The sequence below is a fragment of the Lonchura striata genome, chromosome 1 (assembly GCF_046129695.1).
Source record: "Lonchura striata isolate bLonStr1 chromosome 1, bLonStr1.mat, whole genome shotgun sequence".
Lineage (NCBI taxonomy): Eukaryota > Metazoa > Chordata > Aves > Passeriformes > Estrildidae > Lonchura > Lonchura striata.
The window spans coordinates 96,595,273-96,620,992 of record NC_134603.1 but is presented as its reverse complement, the minus strand read 5'-3'; the positions used below and the strand labels follow the sequence as shown (position 1 = coordinate 96,620,992).

Genomic DNA, 25,720 nt, shown 5'->3' with positions numbered 1-25,720 from the left:
TATTTTGATCAAAAAGCCCTTTTTGTGCTTCATTGCAGTGATGGCATTTGTAACTAAATGGGTAGGGTATCCTTAGCTTTTTGGATTTTGGGAAATCCGTTTGAGATCAGAAAGGAAGCTGTCTGAGAAGAGGGGTTAGGTTACCATTGCATATTTTGATTGAGGACTATTGCAGGAATAAACCAAAGGATACGAGTACATGGTTGATTTATATTCATGCTTCATGAGCATCCTATTCCTGAACTTCAGGTCTGCGAGTGCTTTGATGCCCAGTTTGCATCCATGTATTCTGACAGAAGTAGTCGTTATGTGAATGCATTTGCACACAATCTCCTCCATCTATCTTGTGCTTCTAATTTTTGTCTTTAAGACAGGATACAGGAGTGCCCCACAGTGCCTATTTGCATGTTTTTGGTGCAGTATTTGGAAAATCTTGCCTTCAAGACATTAGTTTCCAGAAGGGTTAGTTTCTGTAAAGATAAATGCAAAAAAAAGCAAAACGGTTGGCTTGAAAGATATACAAAAAAAAATTTTGCTCTGTTCAGTGAGATAGCAAAGATTGGTAGAGTGAATTTCGTTGTATTTGAGAGATTGAAGAGATATTTCAACTGTGTAAGGTGTGAATATCTTCTAAGGAACATCTCAGAAATTTTTTCTGCATGGAGAGATTTCATCTTAGGTACTCTGATATTCTTAATACTCCCCTGGTAATTTAGAAGCTTTTTTTTTTTTTTCCTATTTTCTTAGTGAGTGCACATGTAGGGAGATAACAATGCTGTTAGCTTTCTTGCCCCTTCACTCAGGATCTGACTGCACTGGTTTTGCCCTTGCAGAAGGACGAATGATACAATCTCACAGGCATCATGCTATGTAGCAGATTTGTTTCCTGCAGGTATCTGTATCTCTCTTGAGGCTGTATTCTTAATAGCCTTTACATCTCAATTATAATTTAGTTCCATCTCTTTGTGTTCTTTATTCTTAGAAATCACCTGGAGAACCTGCCTGAGTGGGTGTGTGACAGCAGGAAACTGGAAGTGTTGGATGTTGGCCACAATCAGATACGTGAGCTGCCTGCCCGGTAAGTCATGCAGACCAGTTCCACAATGGGGAATAGGCTAAACAATTCAAAAATAATTGCTGAGTCAGTGTTTAGCTTGTTCCAGGGACTGTCAGGGCCATTTTATCTTTTGTTTGATATTATTTTTACCTTGTGGGGTGTTGTCATGCCTCGAGCTTCCACCCAGCCTTTCTTCTTTTACTTTCATGCGGAGAAAGTAGTGCCTTTGAACTTTGAAGCTGTTCATGTGGCTCTTCAGGCAGGAAAGCCCTTCATTTTTAATACTGAATATTACATATTTACAGCCATAATTTTACATGACAATTTGGAAATCCAGCACTTGTAATTTAGTTTCAGTGATGCTTGGGGACTCCAGTTCACAGCGCTGTTTGAGGGAAAAAGGGTTTAAAAGAAGGGAAAGCCTCATCAAGCAAGTAAACTCCTGCAAGAAGACCAGTTGCCTTCACTACCAAGATGATCTCTTTTCTAGAAGTCTAAACTTAAAATAGATAAATATAAATGATAGAAAAGAAGTTGAGAAGGAAGCAAAATAGGAGTTGAGTTTAAATAATAAATGAGTCTTGCTATTATTTGTTCTAGAGAGAGCTGTCTGTTTCAGGTGAGTTATACTGATTACGTGGGGATTTTTAAATTCCTGCCTTCACTGGAAGTTGTTCTGTACAGTTTGAAGGAGATGTTGCAAAAGATGATGATGTATCATGAGCTACTAAATCACATAATAAGCTGAGTTGGAAGGGACTCACAAGGATCATCAAGTACAAATATTTTCCTTAAGGAGCTGTACAACACAGAAAAGCATCAGAAACCAAGAATGATATTTTTTTTCTGGGTCAGGTGAATGTGTAAAATGGTGCAAACTTGTCCATTTTAGTGTCAGAATTGAGAAGATAATAGATTTCAAATATATGGGCCGAAGAGGATGTGAGGAGATTTACCAAGCAAACTAGCAGGTTTATGTGCAGACTATTAATCCCTCTGTTTTTTCATGCACACACACACACACACAGAGAGAGAGAAAAATAAATGATGCTGTGCCTACTCAGAAGGTGGGGGTGCAAAAGTTCATTTTTCTTTCATTTGCACTTCATAACAGCCAGGGCTTTCAAGTCACACCGGATATCTCTGGGAGATTAATGATTAGCTGAAATTAGGTACAGTCAACATCCCACTTGTCTCTCCTGCCATCTTATCATTAACCCCAGGAAATAGCTTATCTTTGAAAGTTCTTCTTTGTAATATATGTCTAGATAGCTTAGCTCCTAATAAGTCAGTTTAGTTTTCAGGTCCTGTTCCATTCAAGAGGCAGGCTTTTAATATCTGTTAAATTTTCGGGGTAGTTTGTGTCTGGACTCAAATGCGAATGGCTCAACATGCCTAAGTATCAAGTAAATGCAAGTAAAAGCTCAATGAGTATGTTCAGGTACACTGCTCTGTGCTTTTTTTTATATATAGAAAACCTGTGAAGTGAATCAGCAGGGCTCTCCTAGGAGGCTGCTTGTGACACTTAAACACAAATGTTCAAGCTAAACACAAATGTTCAAGCCTTGAGTGACCACCATATTCCTGGTAGGATGAAGATTGCATCTGATCTAAACAAACTACACTTGATGCTGTGTGTTTGCCTCTTGAAACAGAAAAATAGTCCTTGAAGACAAAGAGTTGAAGCAGTTGAGATAGAGGTTTCTGTACTAGCATTTGTCTCAATTAAGGAAAATGGGAAAATATCCCCTGGACTGTAATGCAACTGTTTTAGCTTTAGAAGTACTGAAAAATAACAAAAAAGGTAGTGGGTCTTAGCTATGCAGGACAAATTCATAAAAATCATGGTGCCAAAGAGAAAGGAAATGCTTCAATTAGGAGTTGCCAAAATTATTTTGTTGCCATCAGTGAATAGATGTTTGTTCCTTTTTGTCTGTTTTTTTTTAAAGATCTATCTGTATTCAACATTGTGTTCTCTCAAAGAGTTGTTTAGTAAAGGAATTGATAGAATGCTTACATCAAACCATGTTTTCTGAGAAGATGTGGATGATGAATGATGTGCTTGTCCTTGGAATTTATTGATTTCACCAAAACTTCCAGTGGGAATTGGGCAAGTGGGAAGCTTCCTGTATGGAAGCATCCTGGTTCCCCACCCAGCTTGAGAGCTAGGCATGCCAGGCTCATCAGGAGCTTTTTTAGTTAAATGCTCTTCAACCTTTTTTCAGCTACCCCAAATCCTTCAGTGCTTCAATGCTTTAGTGACTTGAAAAATAAGGGAAAGCAAATTAAAAAAAAAAAAAAAAAACCAACCAAAATCTCCCAAAGATGTACTAAGGTCTTCTGAATTACCGAAAGAGAAAATATCTGAGGATTTTAGCACAATTTCAACTTTTTTTTTTTTTTAATTTTAAAATGGTGCTGCCCCCACCCATCCCAAAAAAAACTCCAAGGGAATATTTTTTTCTGTCAATCAGTTCTGTTTTCTACCCTGATATTTGGTGTTTACAGTATTAGCCAGTCTCAAAAAATAGAATACAAAGGCAAATCTATAACTGAGAGATTTTTCGAGTAAAAATAGAGCAAACCAAAAATGGTTAAATAATGAATACATAATAGATAGGGTTATCACTTTGGTAAGTCTTTTCACCCTGTGTTGAGCCTTCTGGAATGATAGGGCTGGCTGTTGACTTGTATGCTTGGTCATAACTCAGACAATCCGGCCAAATGAGATAACTGCTAACACTGGCACGCAGATACTGAGAGTGACGGTATCTGTCAAGGGGAAAATACTTGGCATACTTGATTGATGATTTTGGCGCAATAATCCCATGACCTGGTGCATTGTAGGGAAGGGGCTGGGAGGCTCGTTATGTGTATTTGGGTCATTGTGACAGAGGGAAGAAGATTTTTGCTTTAATGCTGAATAATTCAAGAGTGATTGAAGCAGGTCAGCATGTTGCATGGGCTCGCCAGATTAAACAGTACAGTAATAGGCATGTAAGACAGATATAAGACATGTGGCAGATGAAGAATAATCTTTTTTTCTTAATTTGCTGAATGTGGTTTCTGTTCAAAATTGAGTATTGCTCTATTTTTGATTTCTTTAGGTGCATAACCTCATTCCTTTGTTTATTCCATGAATTTAAGCTATACTGTTTGAACAAAACAGCTATTTTTCTCTTTATGTTGCCCTCTTCTGCCCTCCCCTTCTCCCCAGCCCCACAAAAAATGGAGCAGGGGGTTGGGACTCCAGGTCGTCTATTGGTTGTAAAAACTCAAGAAAGTAAAGCCGATTAGATAAATTTCATTTGCTGTAGAACTGGAAACGAGGCTTTATGTAAGTCTGGTATTAACAGAAAAGAAAAATTGTGGGGGTGGGGAATTGCATTGGATTATGAGTCAGCAGATGATGAGTACAGCACTATAAAGCTTGTGGGGTGACTGGTGATTTCACCCCCACTTCTGAAGTGCTTGCATTAGCTAAGGGGATCCCACATGTGCAGATTTCTGCAGCCTTTGTTAGCAATTACCTCCTTCACTGTCGTGCTTCTATGTTAATGTTTTATGCGGTGCCATAAAATAACCCTTTGTCACTACTTTCACTCCTGAGTCATCTGTGAACCTCCTTCCCTGTCTCTGAAAACCTTTTGAAGAAGTTGGTGTAGCGTGGGAAGACATTTTTGGATCTGTGCGTAATTAATACCATGTCTGCTAATCACTTGGCTGAATCACTTTCTTGTAATGAGCCATGACACCATATTTAAATAATCAAAGGAACTTTTCAGTTTAAATTTTTCTAATTTTTGTTTTTTTTTATTTCTCTTAAGGTTGTTTTACAATAGCAGCTTGCGGAAGCTGCTGGCGGGACATAATATGTTAGGAAGGCTCCCAGATCGGCTCGAGCGAACGCAGGTGGAGGTCCTGGACGTGCAGCACAACCAGCTTCTGGAACTGCCATCTAACCTGCTTCTGAAAGCAGACAGGTAAAATTATAGAGGAATTAGATCCTTTTGACTTGCATGTGATGGACCTCGCTTGGCCTGTTACTTCCGGGTTCAAATGGTAATCTGAGGTTCCCCTTATTTGAAAGTTGCCAAGCCTTGTGTGGTAAGAACAGATGTCTGCCCAACTCACCAAAGCACATTCTTTTTATTCTGGTTTTGTTTCCTTATATGGTTGCTTCTTTTTTCCCACCAAGCTCCTGCTGAACACCTACTGCTTGAAATCTAGCTGTAGAATTAACATGCTATTTTCTACTACATATACTGAAATGGTTTAGTGGCAGTTTCTTTAAATACATATTTCTCGGGCTTATTTGATGGAGTGTGAAAGCTTTTTTTCCCCCCCTTCAGTCAGAGGCTAGAACTTATTTATACCTGTCAAACAGAACAAAATCTATCCATAAGGCTGTCAGAATAATTCAGTTATTCCCCTGTCCCAAGTTTTTTTTTTTTTTTTTCTATGCTTTTTAAATGTTTGTCACTAATTTAGCTGGTGTCACCACTTGATCTGCTTTCTGGATTTATATTTTTATGCTGCTATTTCTTTAGTATCAGGGTCTTCAAGGTTTTGGGTTTTTTTATGAATATGAACATATCCTTCAAGTGACTGTGATTGAGAATATAGGAGGTTGGTAGCATCATCTGGGGATGGTGGATGGGCTGGCCCCACTTGGTGTCAGCATTCCTTGCACTTCTTCACTTCCACATTTAGTCATGGGATTTCTGAGTGCTCAATGCATGCATAATTTAACAGACAGTGAGACTGTGTGCTGTGGGATTTTATTTCTGATCCTAGCTGTGACAAAAGGAATGCAAAGCTCCTGGCTTTCTTGAGAGGTGCAGAAGCAAAGAGGTGGTGATCTCGCTGGCAGAGTTCCTTTCCCAATTAAGAGTATTGCAAAACCCCTCCTTTTATACTGTTGTTAATTCTGTCTTGAGCATCTGGTTAAATTTCCTGGAATTGACTTGGAGAATTAGACTGGTGGTTGAGATATTTTCTAAATAAGCTCTTTAACTATTGAATGTGTTAACTTGGAAGGAAAAGAAACCTTTTAAGTAATTTTCAGAGAGCTCCTGGTATTTTGAAAGCAATGAGAGAAATAATTTTGCAAAATTTGTATTAAAAACAGGTTCTAGGTCTGGGATGTAGTGTACCACAATTTTGGCAGAGAGAGATCCTTTTTTGTACTACAGCTCATCTCTAGGTGCAGTTGGGTTTTTTCTGGGTGTGTTTTTTTTGTTTGTTTGCTTGTTTTTGTATATGCCTTTTGTTTTTGTTTGTTTGGTTTTTATGATGCCAGAATGAAAAACACAAGGCTAAAAACAGGATTGGGGATAGATTTCCAGAAGTTTGCTAGGAATATGCTGAGAAGAGATAGAATTAAAGAATACTTTGAATAACAGTATTAAGTGGCTAATACAGGCTTGGGGAATTTTTTCCCCTCTGCAGCTTTTGAGCAGTATAGGGCTGATGTTTTCAAAGTCTTTTACAGGTCTTAAAGTCATGCACCATCACAGGAGATAAACAGAGCTTACACATTCTGACATCTCATCACCAATGCAGCCTCCCTTTACTGTGATGATAGTAGAAGTAGATACCCAGCCCAGGATGGTTTGGGTAGTTGTTTTCCCTGTTGATCCCTACCTTTTAACTTGGTTTAATATGGTGTGGCTTATCCATGCTGGTTCTCCTATGACTGCTGCAGAAGTTAGAACGCTGAAGGAAAACAGCAGTACAGGTTAATATATTAGTGTACAAGGTCAGAGTTTTAAGTTTGGAATTTCTTCCATATAACTTCTTTCCTTTTCAAATGGTTGAATCTATCAGCAGCTAAGTGTCAACAGAAATGTGTCTGGAAAGGCATTCAGGAGATTGTTTTGCTTTTAAAAAGGTAAAACGCTTCTCTTCTCCAAGCATTCCCTGGGAAGCACAATCTGTGCTGCCAGACGTGCCAAGAGAACTGGCTCTCCTGAGTGGTGTGCCATGGTCTCTACCCAGCGTGCAATATTGGACAAATCATCTTACCTTACAGTACCTTTATCTCTGCATAAAATGACTTGCCTTTTACAGCCTTGAAAAGATTTGGGTTTGTTTTGGTTTGGTTTTTTTTTGAAAGGTACTCAGGTCTGTGCAACTGACAGATGATATCTTGTCTCGATATGAAATTTCATGCTGTGAATAATAAACACTTTCTCTTTCTCAATCCTGAATATTTGACAAAGTGGGTGTGAAGTGCCTTGGGCAAACTTCAGCACAAGCATTGGTGGGCTTTGACATCTAGAAATCTGAGGAAAGAAAGGAAATCAGTGCACTGGTGCACAAAGAGAGAATATCACTTTCACTAAAAAAAAAAAAAAACAAACGCCAGCCAAGCCCCAAATACTGAAAAATCTCAGTTCTCTTCATAGAAGAATCTATAAACATTGACTTTCTGCCTTATTCCTTAAAAAAAACAATGAAAAGGTGTAATTTTCTGCTGAAGAGTATAATTAGGGATATTTTGTTGATCTGCTTTTTAATTAATTTTCTATTTTAAACTGTTAGTCAAGGAGAAATTGAGGACTAGCCTGTGACACACCGCTCTGACCAAGACAGAACTTAGTTCTGTTTATTGCACTGCAAGTATGCACATCTTGATCATGTTAGCAAGGATTTCTCTTGTGGGGTGGGGATTTTCTTGGCAAGATCAGTGCTATAGAGGCAACCAGATAATCTCTTCATTTCTCATTACCATATGCTGAAAAAACAGAGAATTCTTGCAAGTGCTGCAGCTGATGGAGAAAACTCTCAAACCGAATCCTGAACCTTTTTTTGTGCACCTACATTCCTTAAGCCTTTTGTTTCTATCCTCTGCTGCATCTGTTGTGATGCCTTTTCCGTTGTCGGATTCTTGTACAGACATTTACTGCCTTCCTTGAGCAGCTTGCAAGCAAACTACCATTTAATGGCATGGAAACTGTTACACCAAGTGCTCTCCAGATGAGACGAATGAGTCTTCAAGAGCTTTAGCTGGGCACAGTAGAAAAGCAGTGACCGTGGTCAGGCAGAGATAAAAATGAGGAAGCACAGTGTAAGATGGGCAAGGGTTTGTCTCTTGCCTAATCCTTTCCAGTTAGAAGGAATGCTTTCAGTGTCAACCCTTAAAACAGCCATCAGACTTCTTAAAGCATTTGTGTGGTGAAGATTTGTAGCTGTGATGTGCACAGCTTAAACCTTGGGCTTTGTTTTGTGGTGTCTGGTAGTGGCCAGCTGTGGTGGTTAAGCCAATGTCAGCTATTCAGAGCTTGTCTAGACTCTGCGTGATTTTTGTTTTCAGCTTTGTTCAGCTGTTCTTACCTCATTTGATTTTCTGTTTGTTTTGAATTTATTTTATTTGTTTTGGCGGGTTTGGCTTTTGCTGGAGTTTTGGAAGGTGACCCAGTTAGATTTTCTCTCGTTTGATATTTGCCATTTCCACCCACTGTGGCTGCATCTTTGTGATGCAAGGATTCAGTCCTATCCTGGATTCAGGGGAAGTGTGAGGGAGGAAACCAAGTCAAATGAATGCCAAGTGCTGTTTGAGTGTTTGATGCACATGCTTGTGTTACAGAAATGTTTTGCCACCTTTGTCTCCTTGTTGCTAGGTTAAAGATTGCAAGCAGGTACTTTAGAAACTGGGGAAATCCCAGTTTATAAAATAGCTAAAGATAGGTTAGAAAGTAAGAGCTGAGGAGAGAGCAGCAGTTAAGTGTTTTTTCTGGCAGTCCATCAGCAGGAAGAGGATTCGCTTGAATGTTTCCGTCTTTTAATTTATTTTATTCATTTTTTAAAGAAGAAATACTCTCTTCTGCACAGGCTGGCAGAACAGATTTTATTTTCCCCCCCCTCCTCTCTTTTTCCCCCTAGACATGCTTAGCTTACAGGATTCTTCCTCACACACCTGCTACCACATTCATAAATTATTTCAGTCTTAGGCAATCAGAAATTGAGGGCATGTCTCTGCAGAAGGCACTGAAGAACAAATTTTGTATTTTGATTGCTCTGTACTGATGGAGATCTTGGGGCATAGGCCAAACTGGAGATCTTGATTTCTCTGCATATTCTCATTTTGCAACTGCAGTGTTCTTTCCAACTCTTATCAGTACTTTCAAGCTAAACACAGTGGTTTTGATTTGTTGCTGCTTCACCAAAGAATGCCGTTGTCTCTGTTCCTCTTTTTAGAGTCAAACATTCCTAAGCCTTTTGGAGAACTTAATTTTTTCAGTGTGTCTTACCCAGCAAGGCAAGTTTATTAAACTGCTTCAGAAAATAGTGAGGAATTCAGAGGTGCTGTGTTCTCTCAATTGTCTCTATTCAGCTTTTGGGTATGCTAGATGTAGGCATTGGTAGGCAAAGTTCAAACTTTTTGCAGCTTTATATTGAAGATATTCTTCTTCTGCTTTTAGAAGTTCAAACTGAGATGGAATCTTCTGGGTATGAAGAGGGAATGGATATAACTGCATATTAGGTGATTTTAGTTGAATTAAATCCATGCCCTTGTTTCTAGCCTATTCTTTGGGACAGTTCTTTTTCTTATTTTTGTGTTTCGGAGAAGTTAAATCCATCAATGGACTTAATACCCCAAAAAACCAAAGGTAACTTATTCCAGCCAGAGGAGAATATTCACCCTGTCTAAGCTGCAGAATTCAGACATCTCCCTGCCAGCACCTTCATTAATTTCTTTATCTGCTGTGCTCTTTTAGTGCTTGTTAATTCATGCTTTCCTGGCTGTATTGTTCTCTGGTATGTGCACAGGCTGCTGAATTCATGTCTTTGTAGTGATGCTGTAGTTTTTTTTCATGAGTTTGTGGTGTAGTGTGTGGGTGGAATTGGAAAGGGGAAACAATTAATTTTGGACTGGGCTTTAATACTTGCCATTCTGTTTCCATCTGATAAGCAGAATGAGTGGGAAATCTTCAAGGAACATGAATCAGTTTAAGTCCATGCACAAGAGAGATGGGAAGAGTAGTGCCCAAGTAAATCTCCACTCCTCTGGAGGGCATTTGTAAGATGTGCCTTCTAAGGTAGCAGCTGGCACATTGCACAAGGATGAAGAAATAGGAGAGTGGAAATAACCTGGAGGAGGACTTCTGTGTTAAATCAGTGTGAGGGAAAACCTGACGGGCAACTACAGTTTTAGGTTTTGCTGGGTTTTTTTTGGTGTTGGGTTTTTGTTCTGGGGTTTCTTTGAGTTGTTGGTGGTTTGTTTTTGTGGGTTCTTTTTAACATAAAATTATAGTACAGAATTGACAAATCTTTGGTACTTGCAGTCTGATGGTTCATTCTGTTCTGTACCCAAAGAACAGTGTCCCTATTTTATTTCATGTTTATTTTTAAATCTAGACAATATCTTGAGAGAATTATTATGTCAGAATTTTTTTTGCCATTTTAATGTAACAGCTGGTCCAAAAACATGTAAGCAAGCAACACACTCATTTCCAAAAGCTGATTTAATTCTAATTATGTCATCTGGAGACAGAGATGAGTATGTATCTGTTCTGACTCAGATTGTCAGTTGTTTAAGGTGAGACACTCTGCTGCCACAGGGTTCCTGTTCTAAGCTGTTGGCAAGACTTTTGCTAGTCACCTAAACATTGTGCACAACCTGTAGGTTAGGATGATGGGGATTTATTTCCATTGTCATTGTATCACTCACTCCCTGGAAGATTTAGCAAAAGATCAGAGTGAGGGGAATGGTATGTGTGTGCAGAGCATAAACTTTCCTCTCTCCCTTCCCCATTAGAAAATACATGCATCAAAACTTATTTCCGACAGGAGCACACAGATTCCACTCAGTTTTATTACCAGTGAGGGAACAAATTGAAGTATCTTGTTACATTTCACCAATGCTGAAAGCTTATTAAAAACAGAAGAATTATTAATTTTTTCTTTTGAATTTAAAATGGCTACAGTATAGTACACTGTATCAGAATTTCAGCTGTATCAGAGTAATGTTCCTTTTCTTAATTGAAGCTTTTAGTTGTACTTTGGGCTAGCAGGTCTTGATCAGACTTCACAGCCATGGGCTGTGATGCTCTCTAAATCACCTCTTTGGCTGCTGGTACCTGTGAAACACTGCAAGTTATTCTCATGCAGCTTGCAAGAAAAAATCATAAGATACAGGTCCTTCTTCAGAAGAGCATGATCTTTCTCAAGGTGTGTTTTGCTGTCACCTCTTATCCCCATTTTTCCTGTGGCAACTCACTTTTTCCACCAGCCTTAAGCCTTTCCAGCTTGAGCTGAAGATGACCATTTTGTACTATGAATGGTACAAAAAACACTGTGACTTTAATGTTAATCAAAGTGCCTTCATCTTGTGGAGCGGGAAGACTACCCCATGTACATTTGATTGAAGTTGCCAAAGTAGTAACTGTCTGTACTTTAGTAATAGCTGTACTTGCTGCTGTTTAATTGAGCACAGGATCTGTTGATGCAGTATGCTTTGATTTAATGATCCAGTCTTGAATGAGCTTAGTGTATTTTTAGTTTGTAGCTAAAGTGGTGAAAGTGAGCATCTTTTTAGAATAAATAAATAAATTAAAAACCCCTTTCAGCTTCTTGTTTCCTTCTCTGTGCTAATCCTTCCTCTCCTCCCTTCCTCCTCTGGATTTTTATCACCCTTGTGAATAATGAGTGACCCTGAGGTTTAAACTGTGTTTCTCTGAAGTGGACTCCTCTGTCTGTGTAAAACACCTAACCTGGTTTCAGTTCTGTGCAGTGCTGGGGGTTTTTGCTTCTGATGGAAATAGTGGGTTTTCTTTAATCCTTTGGCATTCCATGTGACTCCTGTAGCATGCCTGACCCTTATTTACTGCTGAACAAGTTTGAACCAGCTGCTATTCCTGCAAATCCACTTCATTCATTAATAGACCTTAAAGGTCAGTGTGGACTCCTGCGTGCATGGTAGCAGCCATCAATATTTTATCACTTTCTCTTAGGGTCGATGACAGGAATGTACCTACCTTTTGTGTCCTGGTCAGTGGGCTTTACAGGCTTGAGACAACACACTTATGAGTCTTTTTTCCTGAATGCAGCTTTGCTCTCTGCAGCTGCCTGTTCCCATTAGTTGGTAGGAGCAGGACAGCCTGGTCTGAACGCAGTCGTTGCAGACTGGCAAGCCCACACTTCCTTCTGCATTGCTCCAAGGCAGTCTTTTCTGGAAATGGAAAGAAGAGAGGTCCCATATCTGTTGAAAAGGCATAGTCATGCCAGAGTTAGTTACTAAAGGATAAATAGTCTTACATTTCTATTTGTTTGGAATTGCTGGTGTGAGTTCTAGCCATCAAGATACCTACAAGTGCTGCTGTGATCACCATACTCCCCTAACAAACATGAATCCTCTGCCCACAGAACTTTGCTGGCAAGAATGGGCAGTACCTATACCCCAGCAGGTCTTGTCCCATCCTGTTGAAGGCCTTTGGGGGAGAAAAAATGGCTTAATTTCTGTGTTCCTTTAGTTGTTGTCGACTGCAAAAACATGGGCTTCTGCTGTGTTGGGGAGCAGGTAAAGGGAACTCTCTTTAAAATTGAAAGCATAAATTACTGTTTGGTCTCGGGTTTTAGTTTTTGTTGTGATTCATGTATCTTTTTCATCCAAATATTCTAATAGTACTTTTTATATTTTGTAGTTGCTCTCAGGTCTGCATGTTTAAACAAAATACTGTCTGCACCTTAGACCAGAACTGAAAAATTGGCTGGCTTTTTTACCATTGACTTGTTTAGTCACTTGAAAGGCAGTTCTCATGGTTCATTGATGATGAATACAGAACTCATTTTTATGTGTAATGAATATGGAAATTATGTGGTTTGTTATTGCTCTTTCCTGTAGCTACAGCTGTAGTAATATTGGAGATACCGAGCTCTTGATAACAGGATAGAGGCACTTTGATGTACTCCTTTTGCTGATGTTTTGTTCTTAAAAATGTGGTCATTAAAAACATGATCAGAAGTTTTGCTCATGTAATGCTAGGATTTTGATCTGTCATAAACTTGTTGCTTTTGACCTTTACATTATGAATGTCTTAAGTTAACTCTTAAAAATAGAGATTTTTATTTATAATTCTAGGCAAAACCTGCAGGATGTTTGACTGAACTCCATTATGTAACTTCTCTTTGCAGCCTGAGATTTCTTAATGCCTCTGCCAACAAACTGGAAATGCTTCCTCCGGCCACCCTTTCTGAAGAAACCCATAGCATCTTGCAGGAGTTGTATTTGACCAATAACAACCTCACAGATAAATGTGTACCCTTGTTAACAGGCCACCCACACCTGAAAATCTTGCACATGGCTTACAATCGCCTGCAGAGCTTCCCTGCAAGGTAAGGAGCTAATTTCACTGCCTCTGGCCCAAGGGTGGGTGGGCCTCATAAAGTGTTTTCACAGTAAGAACCAAATTGCACAATAATGTGGTGGCAGAAGCTGCATTTTGGGTGTAGTGGTACCTCAGTGGGTGGATTTCCCCTGCTTATGCCCTCCTGTGCATTGCTACCCTCTCTTGCAGTACAGAGAAGTGAGTGATGCTTGTTACTGGTGAATTTTCGTGGTATTTGAAACTCTTCTTAGCTGGCTATTCTAATTCAGCATGGTCACTCTATGCTTTTGGAAGCCAAGGAAGGAGATCTCTCTTCCCCTGGCTTGGTAACCTTGCTTACACCTGGTGAGCTTCTCCTCACAAGAGATTTGAGAGCACAGCCATCTGGAAATGTCCTCTGGAAGTGGACTAAACTCCACTAGGGAAAAGTCCTCTCAATTCCAGAAGGAGATTCTGCTTTGGCAGCAATTTCTGTGCTTTCGGTTCACTCTGTTTTAATCAGAAATTTTTCAAGTGTAAGATGTGCTGTAAAACTGATGGGGTACAACCTTGAAAAGGCGATGCCAATAAATAATGGAAGAGACATCTCTGTCCTTGTGTGATATTCTGAGCAGCTGGGCTTCAGCAGCACAGAGAAGGAGATGAATTTAGGGGGAAGGGCTGAGTTGGGTGCTAGAAGCAGGAGGGGAAAATTTGGGGTGGAGAGATTTTTTGAGAAACTAGGGTTGATAGAAAGGGGAGGAAGAAAGGAGGAAAGAGTGAAAGTGAGCTGGTGAGTAGCAGGCATGTAAGCAAAATAAGTAATTTGAAAGGTAGCATTAACAAACACTGACAGAAGAAGTACACATTTTGTTTCACAACTGTGTTAGCATCTGACATGAGGAGAGATGACAGACACTGCTGTGAACAAGAATCAAAATCTGTGATTTTGTCCTCTTAAAGTAACAAAACCATTGCTCTTATCACTGCTTCAAAATAAAATATGCATCTGTTAGAAGAAAAATTCTCAAATTCTTGTTTTCATAGCAAAATGGCCAAGCTGGAGGAGTTGGAGGAAATTGATATTAGTGGGAACAAACTGAAAGCCATTCCAACAACCATCATGAACTGCAGACGTATGCATACTGTAATTGCTCACTCCAACTGCATTGAAGTCTTCCCAGAAGTCATGCAGCTTTCTGAAATAAAGGTATGGAATGAATGTGCTTTGGAAGAAGCAAGTGTAATGCAATTTTACCAATTCTTTTTTGCCCTCAGGTCTCTCATTGCTATGGGATAGTATATTCTCAGAGAGTATGGGGATCTGACAGCTGTTTTGTCCTCTGAAGTCATATGCAAAATATTTGCCTCTGTGCAGCCTCAGAGTAGAACGAAGAGGAGCCTCAAAATCTGATTTTTTGCTTACCTTGGTTACACTGTATCTTTTCTGACAGATAAGTGTTAATTGGCTCCTGTGACAGTCTTTTTCGATATGGCTTAAACATTTGGCAAGAGCTGTGTGTAATTAACTCTTGCTGCAATTGGTTGATTCTGTAGAAAAGGACTTTGTTTGGAGTGTGTCTTAAAAACCGCAGAAGCTACAGGATAGACCTCAGGGACAGAGATAAATTCAGGGAGCACAGGATTTGAGTATTTAGGCAATCAACTTTCATTTTCCTAATTGCTGTTGTATTTTGCACAACAGGAAGATTAGCTAATCTGTCTCCTGTTTGTGTTTCCACAAGTAATTCTGTACTTTTCCCGACACTTCTTTTTGAAGGAGGTGTTCTTCACTTAGCCACAGTATGAACGCTATTCCTTACCTTTTGTGAACTGAGTTCCTGCTTCTCGCCTGGCTCTGGTGCAGAATAGTTTGCACTGTGTGCCCTTTCTGCTGGACAGAGTTGGGAGACTGTTGTCTCGCAGCATACAAATCTTGTGATACAGCAGAAAAATCTGTCCTTCTCTGAGGCTGAGAACTGATTACCTATTCAGGGATGCAAAACAACTTAAGTGTCCTTCTGGCGCTTTGTGAAGTCAAAAGGCTAAGTTCTCAGCCTGTTGTGTGTGCCTCCGTGTCTGGGGTCATGGAAAGCAGCAGGAGCAATAATTCTGTTGGACAAGCGAGTATATGTAAAGATGAGCTTTGTGGTTTCAGCCAGGAAATCTCAAACAAACTCGTGGGTTTGAATACTCCTCCCTCTTTGGAACAATGGCCAGAGGAAGCAGAGGGCCATTTAGAATCAATCAGAAGTAAAGCCTTTTTTCTCAGAGGAAGAATTGGGGTGGGGGAAGTGAGGCTTTGCATGGTAAACATTTCTTTAAAAATGTGAGGGTGGTGTTAACAAAAAAAAAAAAAAAAGATAATGTAAAAGTACTGATAGGGCACAGTCACCTTTTTCCTTTTGTTTGTGCATCTTGGGGAAAACAGAATGCCTTATAGAAGTGTCATATTTAAAGTGCTGCTTGGCCATGTTGAGCAGCAAAGTGCTCTTGGAAGAGCTGGCAGTTTTTGCCTGTTGGGTCCCTATGGTTTAGTTCTCTTCAGCAGAGGAAAGAGACATGGACGTCACTAAGTGTTTTGGGAATGCAGGGATAATGTGTGGCTTAATCTAAGAGGGCAAAGTGTTCTTTGACTCCACCTTTGTGGAAGGAAAATGCCTGGTCAGTACTCAAGCCTAGTTTTGACTTGATGAGATGAGTTCATACAGTTGCTAGATGGGAAGGTCCTTGTTAGACCTAGGAGTTCTGGCCCTTTGGTGATTTCTCTAGGTCAGGGTTGGTGTTTATCAGTCTGGAGATTAAGCATGTGCTGCCTGCTTGTATCCATTTCTTGCCTCTACCCGAACTCCTTCTTAGATACGGGGTATAACTGAAAATATGCTGACGTGCAGAATTTATTTATTTAACTATGGATTTGGTCACTTGGTGAAATAAGCTTGTTTGTAGCAAAGTACTAAGTCATCCAGTCTAATGTCACCTCTGTGATTGTATCATATTTGATGATTAACCTTAACTGAAGTGACATTCATTCTAAACTCCTGGGGAAACTGTTACTTGAGGTAATGGCTGTTTTGCTTTTGTATTTAATTAGCCTTAGAGGCTGACGTATTATGTTTTTGGTGTCAGTGTCACTGGAACAGTTAGTAGCAGCAGTTACTATGCTGTCTGAAATGATTTCAGAAGAAAGAATAGTGTAAATAATGATGCTTTTACAATTGCAATAACTCCAGGACTTCAGACACAAGGTAATTTTAAAGATATAATTGTCTCTAAGCCTTTTTTACACACTACAGTCAGGGCTACAGAAGTTGTGCATTGTTCTCTTTTACAGACCGCAGTAAAGAGAGACCTCAGAAGTACCTTGCAGAATACATTTTTAGAGGTTTTATTCTCTTTTATGACAGGTATCTTTACTGTCAGAGTTAGGTTTGCCCTGTGCATGCTGAAATGTCTTCTGCAAACAGCTAAGCAGCTGGAAGCCCTCACACCTGAGTCAGTGCCCCAGACTCTTCCCTGCATCTTTTGTGTGACTTCAATTTCCTTGCTTTACAAAAAAAAAAAAAAAAGTCAAATGATAATATGGTGTGATCACCTTCAGCAATAAATAGAAACAACCCAAGTCTCTTCCAGCCTTGAACACAATAGTAACAAAGCTGTGAAAGCAGCAGCCTAAGCAGATGCTCCCTGTTCAGCCTGTCTTCCAGCTGGCCCATCCAGTGCAGAATCCTGTGTGCAGTTGCAGTTGTTCTTCTGGTGCTGCATGGGAGGGGCAAAACCAGCTTGCATTAAAATAACACAGGAGGAAATTGGGATAAGTTAGGAAATAAACTTTCCTGCTTGCCTGTGGAGTAGAACAAAGACTAAATTTAACATAGCAAGTCCTTCCTAGCCCATTCTTCAACAAGTACAAGCAAAACCTAAGAAATTCCAACCTGATAAATAAACCATCTTCACTAATGCCTAGGAGCCAAGGGATCTGCTGTAGAGTGTTGCTGTCTTTGGCACACTGGGCATTTAAGGAGCACAATGAAATTACTGGTATTTGTACTTTTCATTCCAGCATACTCTTCCATCAAATATATAATAGCATGGAGGTGTTGAACACAGCAAGGCCTGCTGGCAGCTTCCTTAATCTGCAAAGTAATTATGACTCTCTGGAAGCAGCAAGCAGTTGTGCAGAGGGAAAAACTCACTGGATTGACTGCTGCTAAGCTGTCTACTGTTTTGTTTGCATGACCAATTTAAACTTCGATTTCCTTATCAGGCTTAGATAGCGTCAGCAGTTTGTTCTTCATAGATAATAAAGCTTCCATATTAGACAATCTCAGGATTCCAGATTTAGGTCAGAAATTTTTATTTTCATTGCACTTATTTAATGAAATGTTTGGACACTGTTCTTTTCTAGGATTTAGTAGGTTATCTTATATCTGCTTACAGCTCAGGAGCTGATGTCTTTGAATATACCTACGAAAATGAAAGTGCCTATCTTGTATTGATGGAAATTACATAATGGTCAAAATGTGCAGCTAGAAAAAGTCTCCCTCTGCCCCTTTCAGGTCTTTCATTAAAGTTTCTGAAGTCTTTCACTTTTGCAACTTGAAAGTAGAAAATGGCCTTTCAGAAAGATGCAGGTAGTTCTTCTGCTAAATATCAATCTGCTCTGTCATCTCAGAATTACTTTTTTTTTATTTTCATCAGTTTTTGGGGCATACTACACTAGTCATCCTTCTAGTACTTTGGAGATTTGTTATTATATGCCCTATTTTTCCCTGTGTATTGACTTTCATTTGAATATGCAGCTTTAAGCAAGGTTTGGGGACTTTATCATTATAGTGCACTTGTTCTAGCTAATTTATGCTTATCTAGCCTGCAAGTTTCTTTGCTGTTTTGTATTTTTGAAATATTTAAACTTTATATTTTTCACTCTTTTTTTCATTGATTTCATATTTAAATACAAATCCATCTAAGATGACACTCGAATATTTTCTTCCCTCTTTCTACTCCTCCCTTCTGCAAACATTAATAACACTGCTTATTTTAATATCCCTCAGTAAATACTGAATTCCTGGGAGCCTGATGCCAGTGGCTTAGAAGCCCCAGCTGTACTTACCTCCATTTCCTTTGTCTATTAAGAGACTGTTTTCATTAATAGCATTTTTTCTTAATTACTTTGAAAATCCACTATCTCTGTGAAGAGCAGCCAAACTTTCCGGTTTTATAACAAGATGACACCTGACTAGAGATGGAAATGGAAGGAACATATTTCTAGGTGTCCCAGACATCTGGCAAGGTGGCTAAATGCCATGTAAGAATTTCTTTTGTAAGAATCACTTACTTAAATGAATGGTCTTAGGTCTTGATTGCAGCTTTTATTGTTCATGAAACGTGCATTACCACATTTAATCAAAATTTGTATGATCTTGATGACAGCTGAATTCTCATGCATTTTTGGCTGCTTTCCTTTTGCAGTGTGTGGACCTAAGCTGCAATGAACTGAGTGAAGTCACATTGCCTGAAAATCTGCCTCCAAAACTGCAGGAGCTGGACCTGACTGGAAATCCCAGATTAGCCCTGGATCACAAAACCCTAGAGCTTCTGAAGTAAGTTACATTACTGAGTGGGGAAGGAGCAGAACCATTCTAGATGTGAAAACCACAATACACAGAAATGGAGTGTCATTTAAGGAATATGGTTTCCTGTTGCCAGTGGATCAGAAACTAACAGTGCGGATAGGTCTGAAGTTGATGCTTCATTGAAGAGGATGACTTTACCCATTTTGGTGCAATTGTGTTCAGCTGTAACTCCTGGAGGGGTCTGCTAGTCTGGTCTAACCCCTGTTGTGCCAGTTTGATTGCATTTTTTTTCTGACACTAGATCCAGCCAAAAGATGTAGTTTATATCACAGACGAGATGCCAGTAGCTGCTTGCTATATCTTTTTGTTGCATCCACCCTGCTTGAGTCTGTCTTTGCCATTGTGCTGCTTTTTACCTCTTCACATACTGTTTCTTGTTCCCCTTCATATCTGTCTGCTTCTGTGCTAGAAACTATATGCTTTTTTATATTGAAACTGCTAAAGACTTGGTCTGTTTGCAGACAGATGGGTTCCTTTGCTTTGGGACCCTCAGTTTCCTTCCTGTCTACCTGTTTGTTTGCTGCTCTGGGATTTAAGTGTCATCATAACTGAAATTTCCTAAGTGCTTTGGCCCTTCTTCTGCAGTGTGATGAGGAGCTTTGCAGTAAACCAGATAATCTGTGGACAGTGGAGCTGCCTTGAAAACAGCAATGCAGCTGTTTCTTATGTCTTGTTGGAAACCGCACCAGCTCCAAGTTTCCTTCTAAATCTCTTTTATTCTTAAACGAGAAGGATTGATTTACTTTTTAGGGGTTGAGCAGTTACTTCATGTTGTTTGCTTTTAAATAGTTAAGATAGATCAGACACTGGAGTAGTAACCCTCATCTATTGTGCAAGCAAGGGAAATTTACAGTGTGAGTTTACTTTTAGTTTAAATCCGCCGATTTTCAAAATATAGGTGGAAATTTGAGTAATGATGATTCCTCAGAGATAAAAATAAGAGTCCATATTCTGCAGCAGGCAGTCAAAAAGGGGGCATGCCTCTATTTTAAGAGTTGCTTTTTGCATACAGGAGATCTTCCTGAAGAAGCAGTGTGTAATATTGCTCTGGTTCATAGGGGAAAAGCTATATATGTTTATAGAGTTAATGAATGGTGTCAAAACTTTGTGAAATAACAGCTTTTTCTTATGTATAACCCAGAAGACAAGAGGATCACACATTCCCTTACCACTTTAGTATTCAGGCATCGTGCATGGTAGCATTCTTGTACAAATTTAAATTCTAAGTAGTTGAAGAGCAGTGTGGCCCAGTTAAATGCCGTATTTTCATTGGGTTTTGTGTGGTCCTTAATTCACAGGAAACTTTTCCCTCTTGCATGTGCATTTTCCTTGCTATTTGTTTTGGCACTGGCAGTATGGGTGGGGGTTTTTTGTTTGTTTGTTGGGGGCTTTTTTGTTGCATTTTTTGGGAGTGTATGTGTGTGATTTGTTTGGGGATTTTTTTACGTTTTTTGTTGTTGTAGGGCTTGTTGGTTTTTGATTTTTTTTTTTTAGTTTTGGGGTTTTTTTTTAATTAAATATTCTTAAAACCACAGGTCCATTCTGTTCACTTGTGTTCATTAGGCACAATGAGGTGTTTCAGGCCTCCTGAGGGGTTTCTCAGTGTCTGATACACTACCCTTACTTTTATGGTACACTAGTATAATTGACTGTGAGGGAGGAGGTGCTTCTTTCACTTGATTTTTGTGGCAGGCACAAAAATACTTGTGCACTTGGTACTTTTTATATCCTCCTTCTGCATGTGCAAGGCAGCTCTCCATCTGTGCCCTGGCAGAATTCAAGCAGGTAGTAGGCTAATATGTATTCTCATTGCTGGTGAGAAGAGTCTTGTCATGCATGCTTGCTTTTTTAGTATGTATGGAGATCTTAAAGGAAGCTTACAAACTTGGTAGAATGTTGCCAAGTGATTTATTGGATGTAAGAATTTTCATTCGCAATTAAAATGAAAAAGAAGAAAAAAACCAAGATGCTGTTACTGTGATTTTTAAGAGAGCCTCTAGTTCAATTGTAACAGTCATTTTAAATTAAGGGGAAAATAAGCCAGGTTGTCCAGAAGCTTTAGCCTGTATTGTCTGCATAGGATGTTCTGCTGGGTATCATTCCCTTCAGGGCACATGGTCTGTTTGTACTGGTGACCCTGAGGAGGCTGGAACCAGTTTGTTGAGGTAGCTTTTTTTTTCCACCACTGCTGGGAAGCCTTGAGACAGCTCTAGGTCCTTGACCTGCCCAGGAGCCAGAGGTCACTCAACCCAGTTAAAAAAGAGACAAAAAGAAACTTTTGTGACCCAGGTTCATCTGCCCTAGAGATAAATGCCATGTCTGAGAAGTCTGCAATGCAGATGTGTTTGCTGATGTGTGTCTTGCTTTACAGGTGCAACAGAATTAAAATCTCTTCTACTTTAGAAGAGATCCAGGTTTCCAGTTTGATTTGGGGTTAGGTAACCTTTTTTAATAGTCAAGGCAAGACATTTGCCTCCTATTTGTCACGCAGAGGGCTGCAAAACCAAGAACTTAAATTAGTCTGCCCTCACTGATGTACATCCTGGTTATTAATGTAAAAAGAAATCAAACTGGATGTGACAGTACTTTAGGTTATTTGAGGAAGGCTTTGCAATGCAGAAAAGACTTTCCTGTGTGTACAGGTCAGGTGGGGATTTAGAGGAAAAATGAATGCTCAGAGTGAACAGTTAGACCTTTCTGCTTGTGTCCTTTTATGTTTCATTTGGTTCATGAAAGGTTTGGGTGTCTTTGAAGTGCCTGCAGCATGTGGGGAGCTTGCTTTTCCTGCCTTTGGAAGAGAGCAGTAGGGAGCAGGGGGTAGGTCATCTCTCCCAGCAATGCAGGGCTGTCAGGAGAAGAGTATAAACAGAGAGGGCTGGGTCCTTTTTAAGTCTTTACTATGCTCTGGGAGATACTTGAAATTCAGGCTAAAGGCTATGTTGGTAGTAAATTGGAGGGTAGAGGATCAAGGACTTACTTGAAAATTGGACTGCACAATTGGGGAATGCAGAAGGGCTATGCCTGCTGTGAGGACCACAGCTGGCTCTCGCAGGTTGGTGCAGGATCAGGATGGAGCTGATTTCTGTTTTGTGGGTGTTTTCATGAAAAGCTGTTGCTGCATATTGTTGTTGCTAAATAACTATTTTAAATATTTTTTTTCCAATTTAGGTGATGCTGCAGGTCGTACAGGAGATTTCATTTGAGTACAATGAAAAGAGCACAGAAACTTGTTTAAATGGCTGGGAGAGATGTATAAGTTCTAAAAGTCACTTTGCTGTACTAGCTTTCAGCAAACGAGTGGCAAATTAGCTTTGTATTTGTACAGGGCCTGGTTTGAACCAAATAGCTCAGGGGTGAAGGCAGGGGGAAACACAGGCCAGCTAAGCAAAGTAGTGTAGCTGACACCCTCATAGATGCTTAGTTACTGTTGGTTGTATACATACACATAAAGATAACCACTTTGGATGTCCTGCTCAGTTTTCTACTATTAAATGTCTTACTAAAAACCGGGAGAGTAAAAAGGCTGTTCTTTTCACGTTTGAAGTTGGATCACCTTAGCAAGTCCATCCATTGCATCTCTCTCCTTTCCTTTCTCCTTGCAGCAATATCCGGTGCTTCAAGATCGACCAGCCGTCGGCCGGCGACGCGTCGGGAGCGCCGGCGGTGTGGAGTCACGGCTACACGGAGGCGTCCGGCGTCAAGAACAAGTACGGCCTGGCACGGCTTCTGTTGTGCAAGCGCCTCTGTGCCGGGACAAAGAGATCCTTTCCTCAGTGGAAGTTTTGGGGACGTTCTGGGGTTTGCAGAGGCCAAGCCACGTCTCTCCATTTGTGTACCGAGCTCTCCTGCCTGGCTCTCCCTTTGGGTCTTTGTTAGGGAAGTTGCTAAGATACAAGGGTAGCTGACACATTTGGTCTATGCAAGACTCTGCTACTTGCAAAAGATCTGAGTGTTTAAAAGCATTTTCCTCTTTGCAAAGCTTCTTTATCTTCAACCAAAGGATGTTTACCAAGAAAATCAGAGATACTAAAGACAAGACAGAATGGCCAAAACTCTGAATATTCATAGTGTGTGGCGTTCCTGGGACTAAAGGCAGCACTTGACAAAAATGTACCAAGAGTCTGCTAGTCTCTGTGTTGCTGGCAATGTGATGAATCTTTCTTTGTTCCTCAAATACCTTTTTAGAAATCTTTTGCTACCTAGGTTTCCATAGCAAGTGCCAGCAAGCCTTTCCTAACTCTTAACTGATTTAACACACAACTTGGTTATCAGCACGCTAAATACCAAGGATGGCTTCTGGAGAAGCAAGCGCAGTTTAAATTGGTGTTGTTTCAGAGATACTTTCCCTCCCATTTTTATAATAAAAAATTCACATGCTGAAAAGAAGGCAGAACCCTTAGGGCTTAGCTTGAACCTCCAGTATAGTTCTTTCCATGTGTTAGCACTGTTGATGAGCCTGACTCATCCCCACAGCTCAGAAAGCAGTCCTAAAACTCCTGTGACCAGAGGTGGTTAAAGCTGGCGCTCAGAGCAGGCTGCATCTCTCCGGTCAAAATGACAACTTGAGAAACCAGTAGTGGCACAGAACCCCTGATGTTTTCCTGCTTTGTTTTTTCCCTAGGCTGTGTGTGGCAGCGCTTTCGGCCAACAACTTCTGCGACAACCGGGAGGCCCTTTATGGTGTGTTTGATGGGGACCGCAATGTGGAAGTGCCCTATCTGCTGCAGTGCACAATGAGTGACATCCTGGCAGAAGAGCTGCAGAAAACAAAGAATGAGGAGGAATACATGATCAACACTTTCATTGTGATGCAGAGGTGAGTCTTGGATCTGAAGCTTTTTTTACCTTGTCTGTGCTTACAGTGCAGGTCAGGCACCTGCTCTTGCTTCGAAGAAATGTTAGAGGGGGGGAAAAAGCCTTGGTATGTGGCTACAGTGTTTCCTTTTATTGCTTGTTTTGTGAATATTGCCTCAGTTCCTTTGAGGTGTGGGGAGAAAAATCCCAACACCTCTCCAACCAAGCAAAAAAATCCCAGCCCACCTGCGAAGTTATTAAAATACTCATGACTAAGTGGTGGGTGAGGGTTTATTCCTTTTTGGTATCATCTACGAGTATTAAGGTTTACAATTGGCCATAACCAAGTCAGTGATATCAATGTCTTGATCATCTTTTTAAACTTCCTTGCTACAATTGCCTGCAAAGCCTGAACTCATTCTTTCTGTTTCTGCATACCAATTCAGGTTATTTAAGGTTATGCAAATATTTAAAAGACAGACTCTGACTTTATAGAAATCCCTTTGGCCTTTGAATATTATTTGAGCAGGACCCATCTGTAGAGCTTGTGATACAATAGCTGTGAGTGTAATAGTAGTTCTGTGTAGTGGTTTGGAAACCATGTGTGCTGTTCTGGACAGAAAAAGAAATTGTGCTAGGGAGACACTGGGTGAAGGAGTATGAAGGGAATTGAACAGAGGAGAGTGACAAGGTCAGGGAAACAGAGGGGAAAGCAAATCAGTAGCTTAGAGACTGAGTAAATGGATCAAATTAAAAGTAGCATTGCTTCTAGTTGAATTTCTGCACCCTTGGAAAGGAAAAATACTTGAAGTTGTTGTATTGGGAAAGATAGGGAAGCAGTAGGGTGGCATTGTATCTTACAAACACAAGGGAGAAAACACTTCCTTCCCATAATTGCTTACAAGAGTGCCTCAGACTGCTAACTGAGAAGGTGGTTGCCATATACTTAAAATATTCAAAAATAATAACAAATTTGAGTACTTATTAAGTGGTTTTGTTTGCTACTAATTCAATTTACAAAGCTCTTTTTGTTTGGGGGGGGCTGGTGGGTTTTTTTTGTTTTGTTTTGGTGGTTTTTTTGGTGTTTTGTTTTGTTGTTTTGGTTTTTGTTTGTTTTTGTTTTATTTTGTTTTTGTCTCAAATTAAAATCAGCTAACCAATTCTTTGGAGAACCAGAAATAGTATTCATTCCAGTTGCATTTAGCCATTCACTGATGCTTACAGGTGATATGCAGCACTCCTAGAGTTTAGAGGTTTAAATTTGTAAACAATAATGAAGAAAGAACATTTAGGCTTGGTTGCAAATTTAGTTGTCCATTCTGTCCCCAAGATTTTGAATCTAAAGTTTTTATTAACTATACCTAGCCTTCATATAAATACTAGTAATTAGCTTTCTAATTACTATAGAAATAAGATCCTGATAAACAAGCTGCTAGGAAGGATGGGTGTTTTTTCATAGTCTTAATATTGAAATTAATTTACATTTTAATGGCATGATTCTGAAAACTTCCATTTTATCCATAGACATTTTTTTTCCCTACTGTGGCTTCTATTGAAAAAGCAGGCTTAAACATATCTAAGAACTTTTTTAACAGGTTAGTACCTGACTGCATAAATTTACTTTTTTACAGTTGAATTCACAGCCATTGTGATTTTTTGGTGATAATTGATAACTTCTATGAGCATTATCCTGAAGATACTGCAAAACAGTGAATCTCTGCCTTCTGCTTTTGCTCAAAAGTAGAGAGTTTTTACAGTCAGAAGTATTATTTTTATAATAACATCCATAGCTTCAGAAGCCAAAGCTCTATCTTTAAAACAAGTATCTATTAGATGTAAAGGAAAAGACAACTGTGAAACTCTTAGAAGTGAAGAGATTTTTTTTTTCTTAAATTGAGCCTATTTGAGTATCTGCATATGTA

The 25,720-nt window shown here is 39.7% G+C and overlaps 1 protein-coding gene across 1 annotated transcript in view; it reads left to right on the top strand.

The window, feature by feature from the left end:
• The window catches only part of PHLPP1 (PH domain and leucine rich repeat protein phosphatase 1), a 135,400-nt gene that overhangs the window by 105,253 nt on the left and 4,427 nt on the right, over window positions 1-25,720 (top strand). The window contains exons 9-15 of the mRNA XM_021530550.2: window positions 983-1,078; window positions 4,885-5,040; window positions 13,196-13,396; window positions 14,416-14,578; window positions 18,841-18,971; window positions 22,607-22,711; window positions 23,626-23,820. Coding sequence (XP_021386225.2) covers window positions 983-1,078; window positions 4,885-5,040; window positions 13,196-13,396; window positions 14,416-14,578; window positions 18,841-18,971; window positions 22,607-22,711; window positions 23,626-23,820 — 1,047 coding nt within the window. The remainder of the gene's footprint in view (window positions 1-982; window positions 1,079-4,884; window positions 5,041-13,195; window positions 13,397-14,415; window positions 14,579-18,840; window positions 18,972-22,606; window positions 22,712-23,625; window positions 23,821-25,720) is intronic.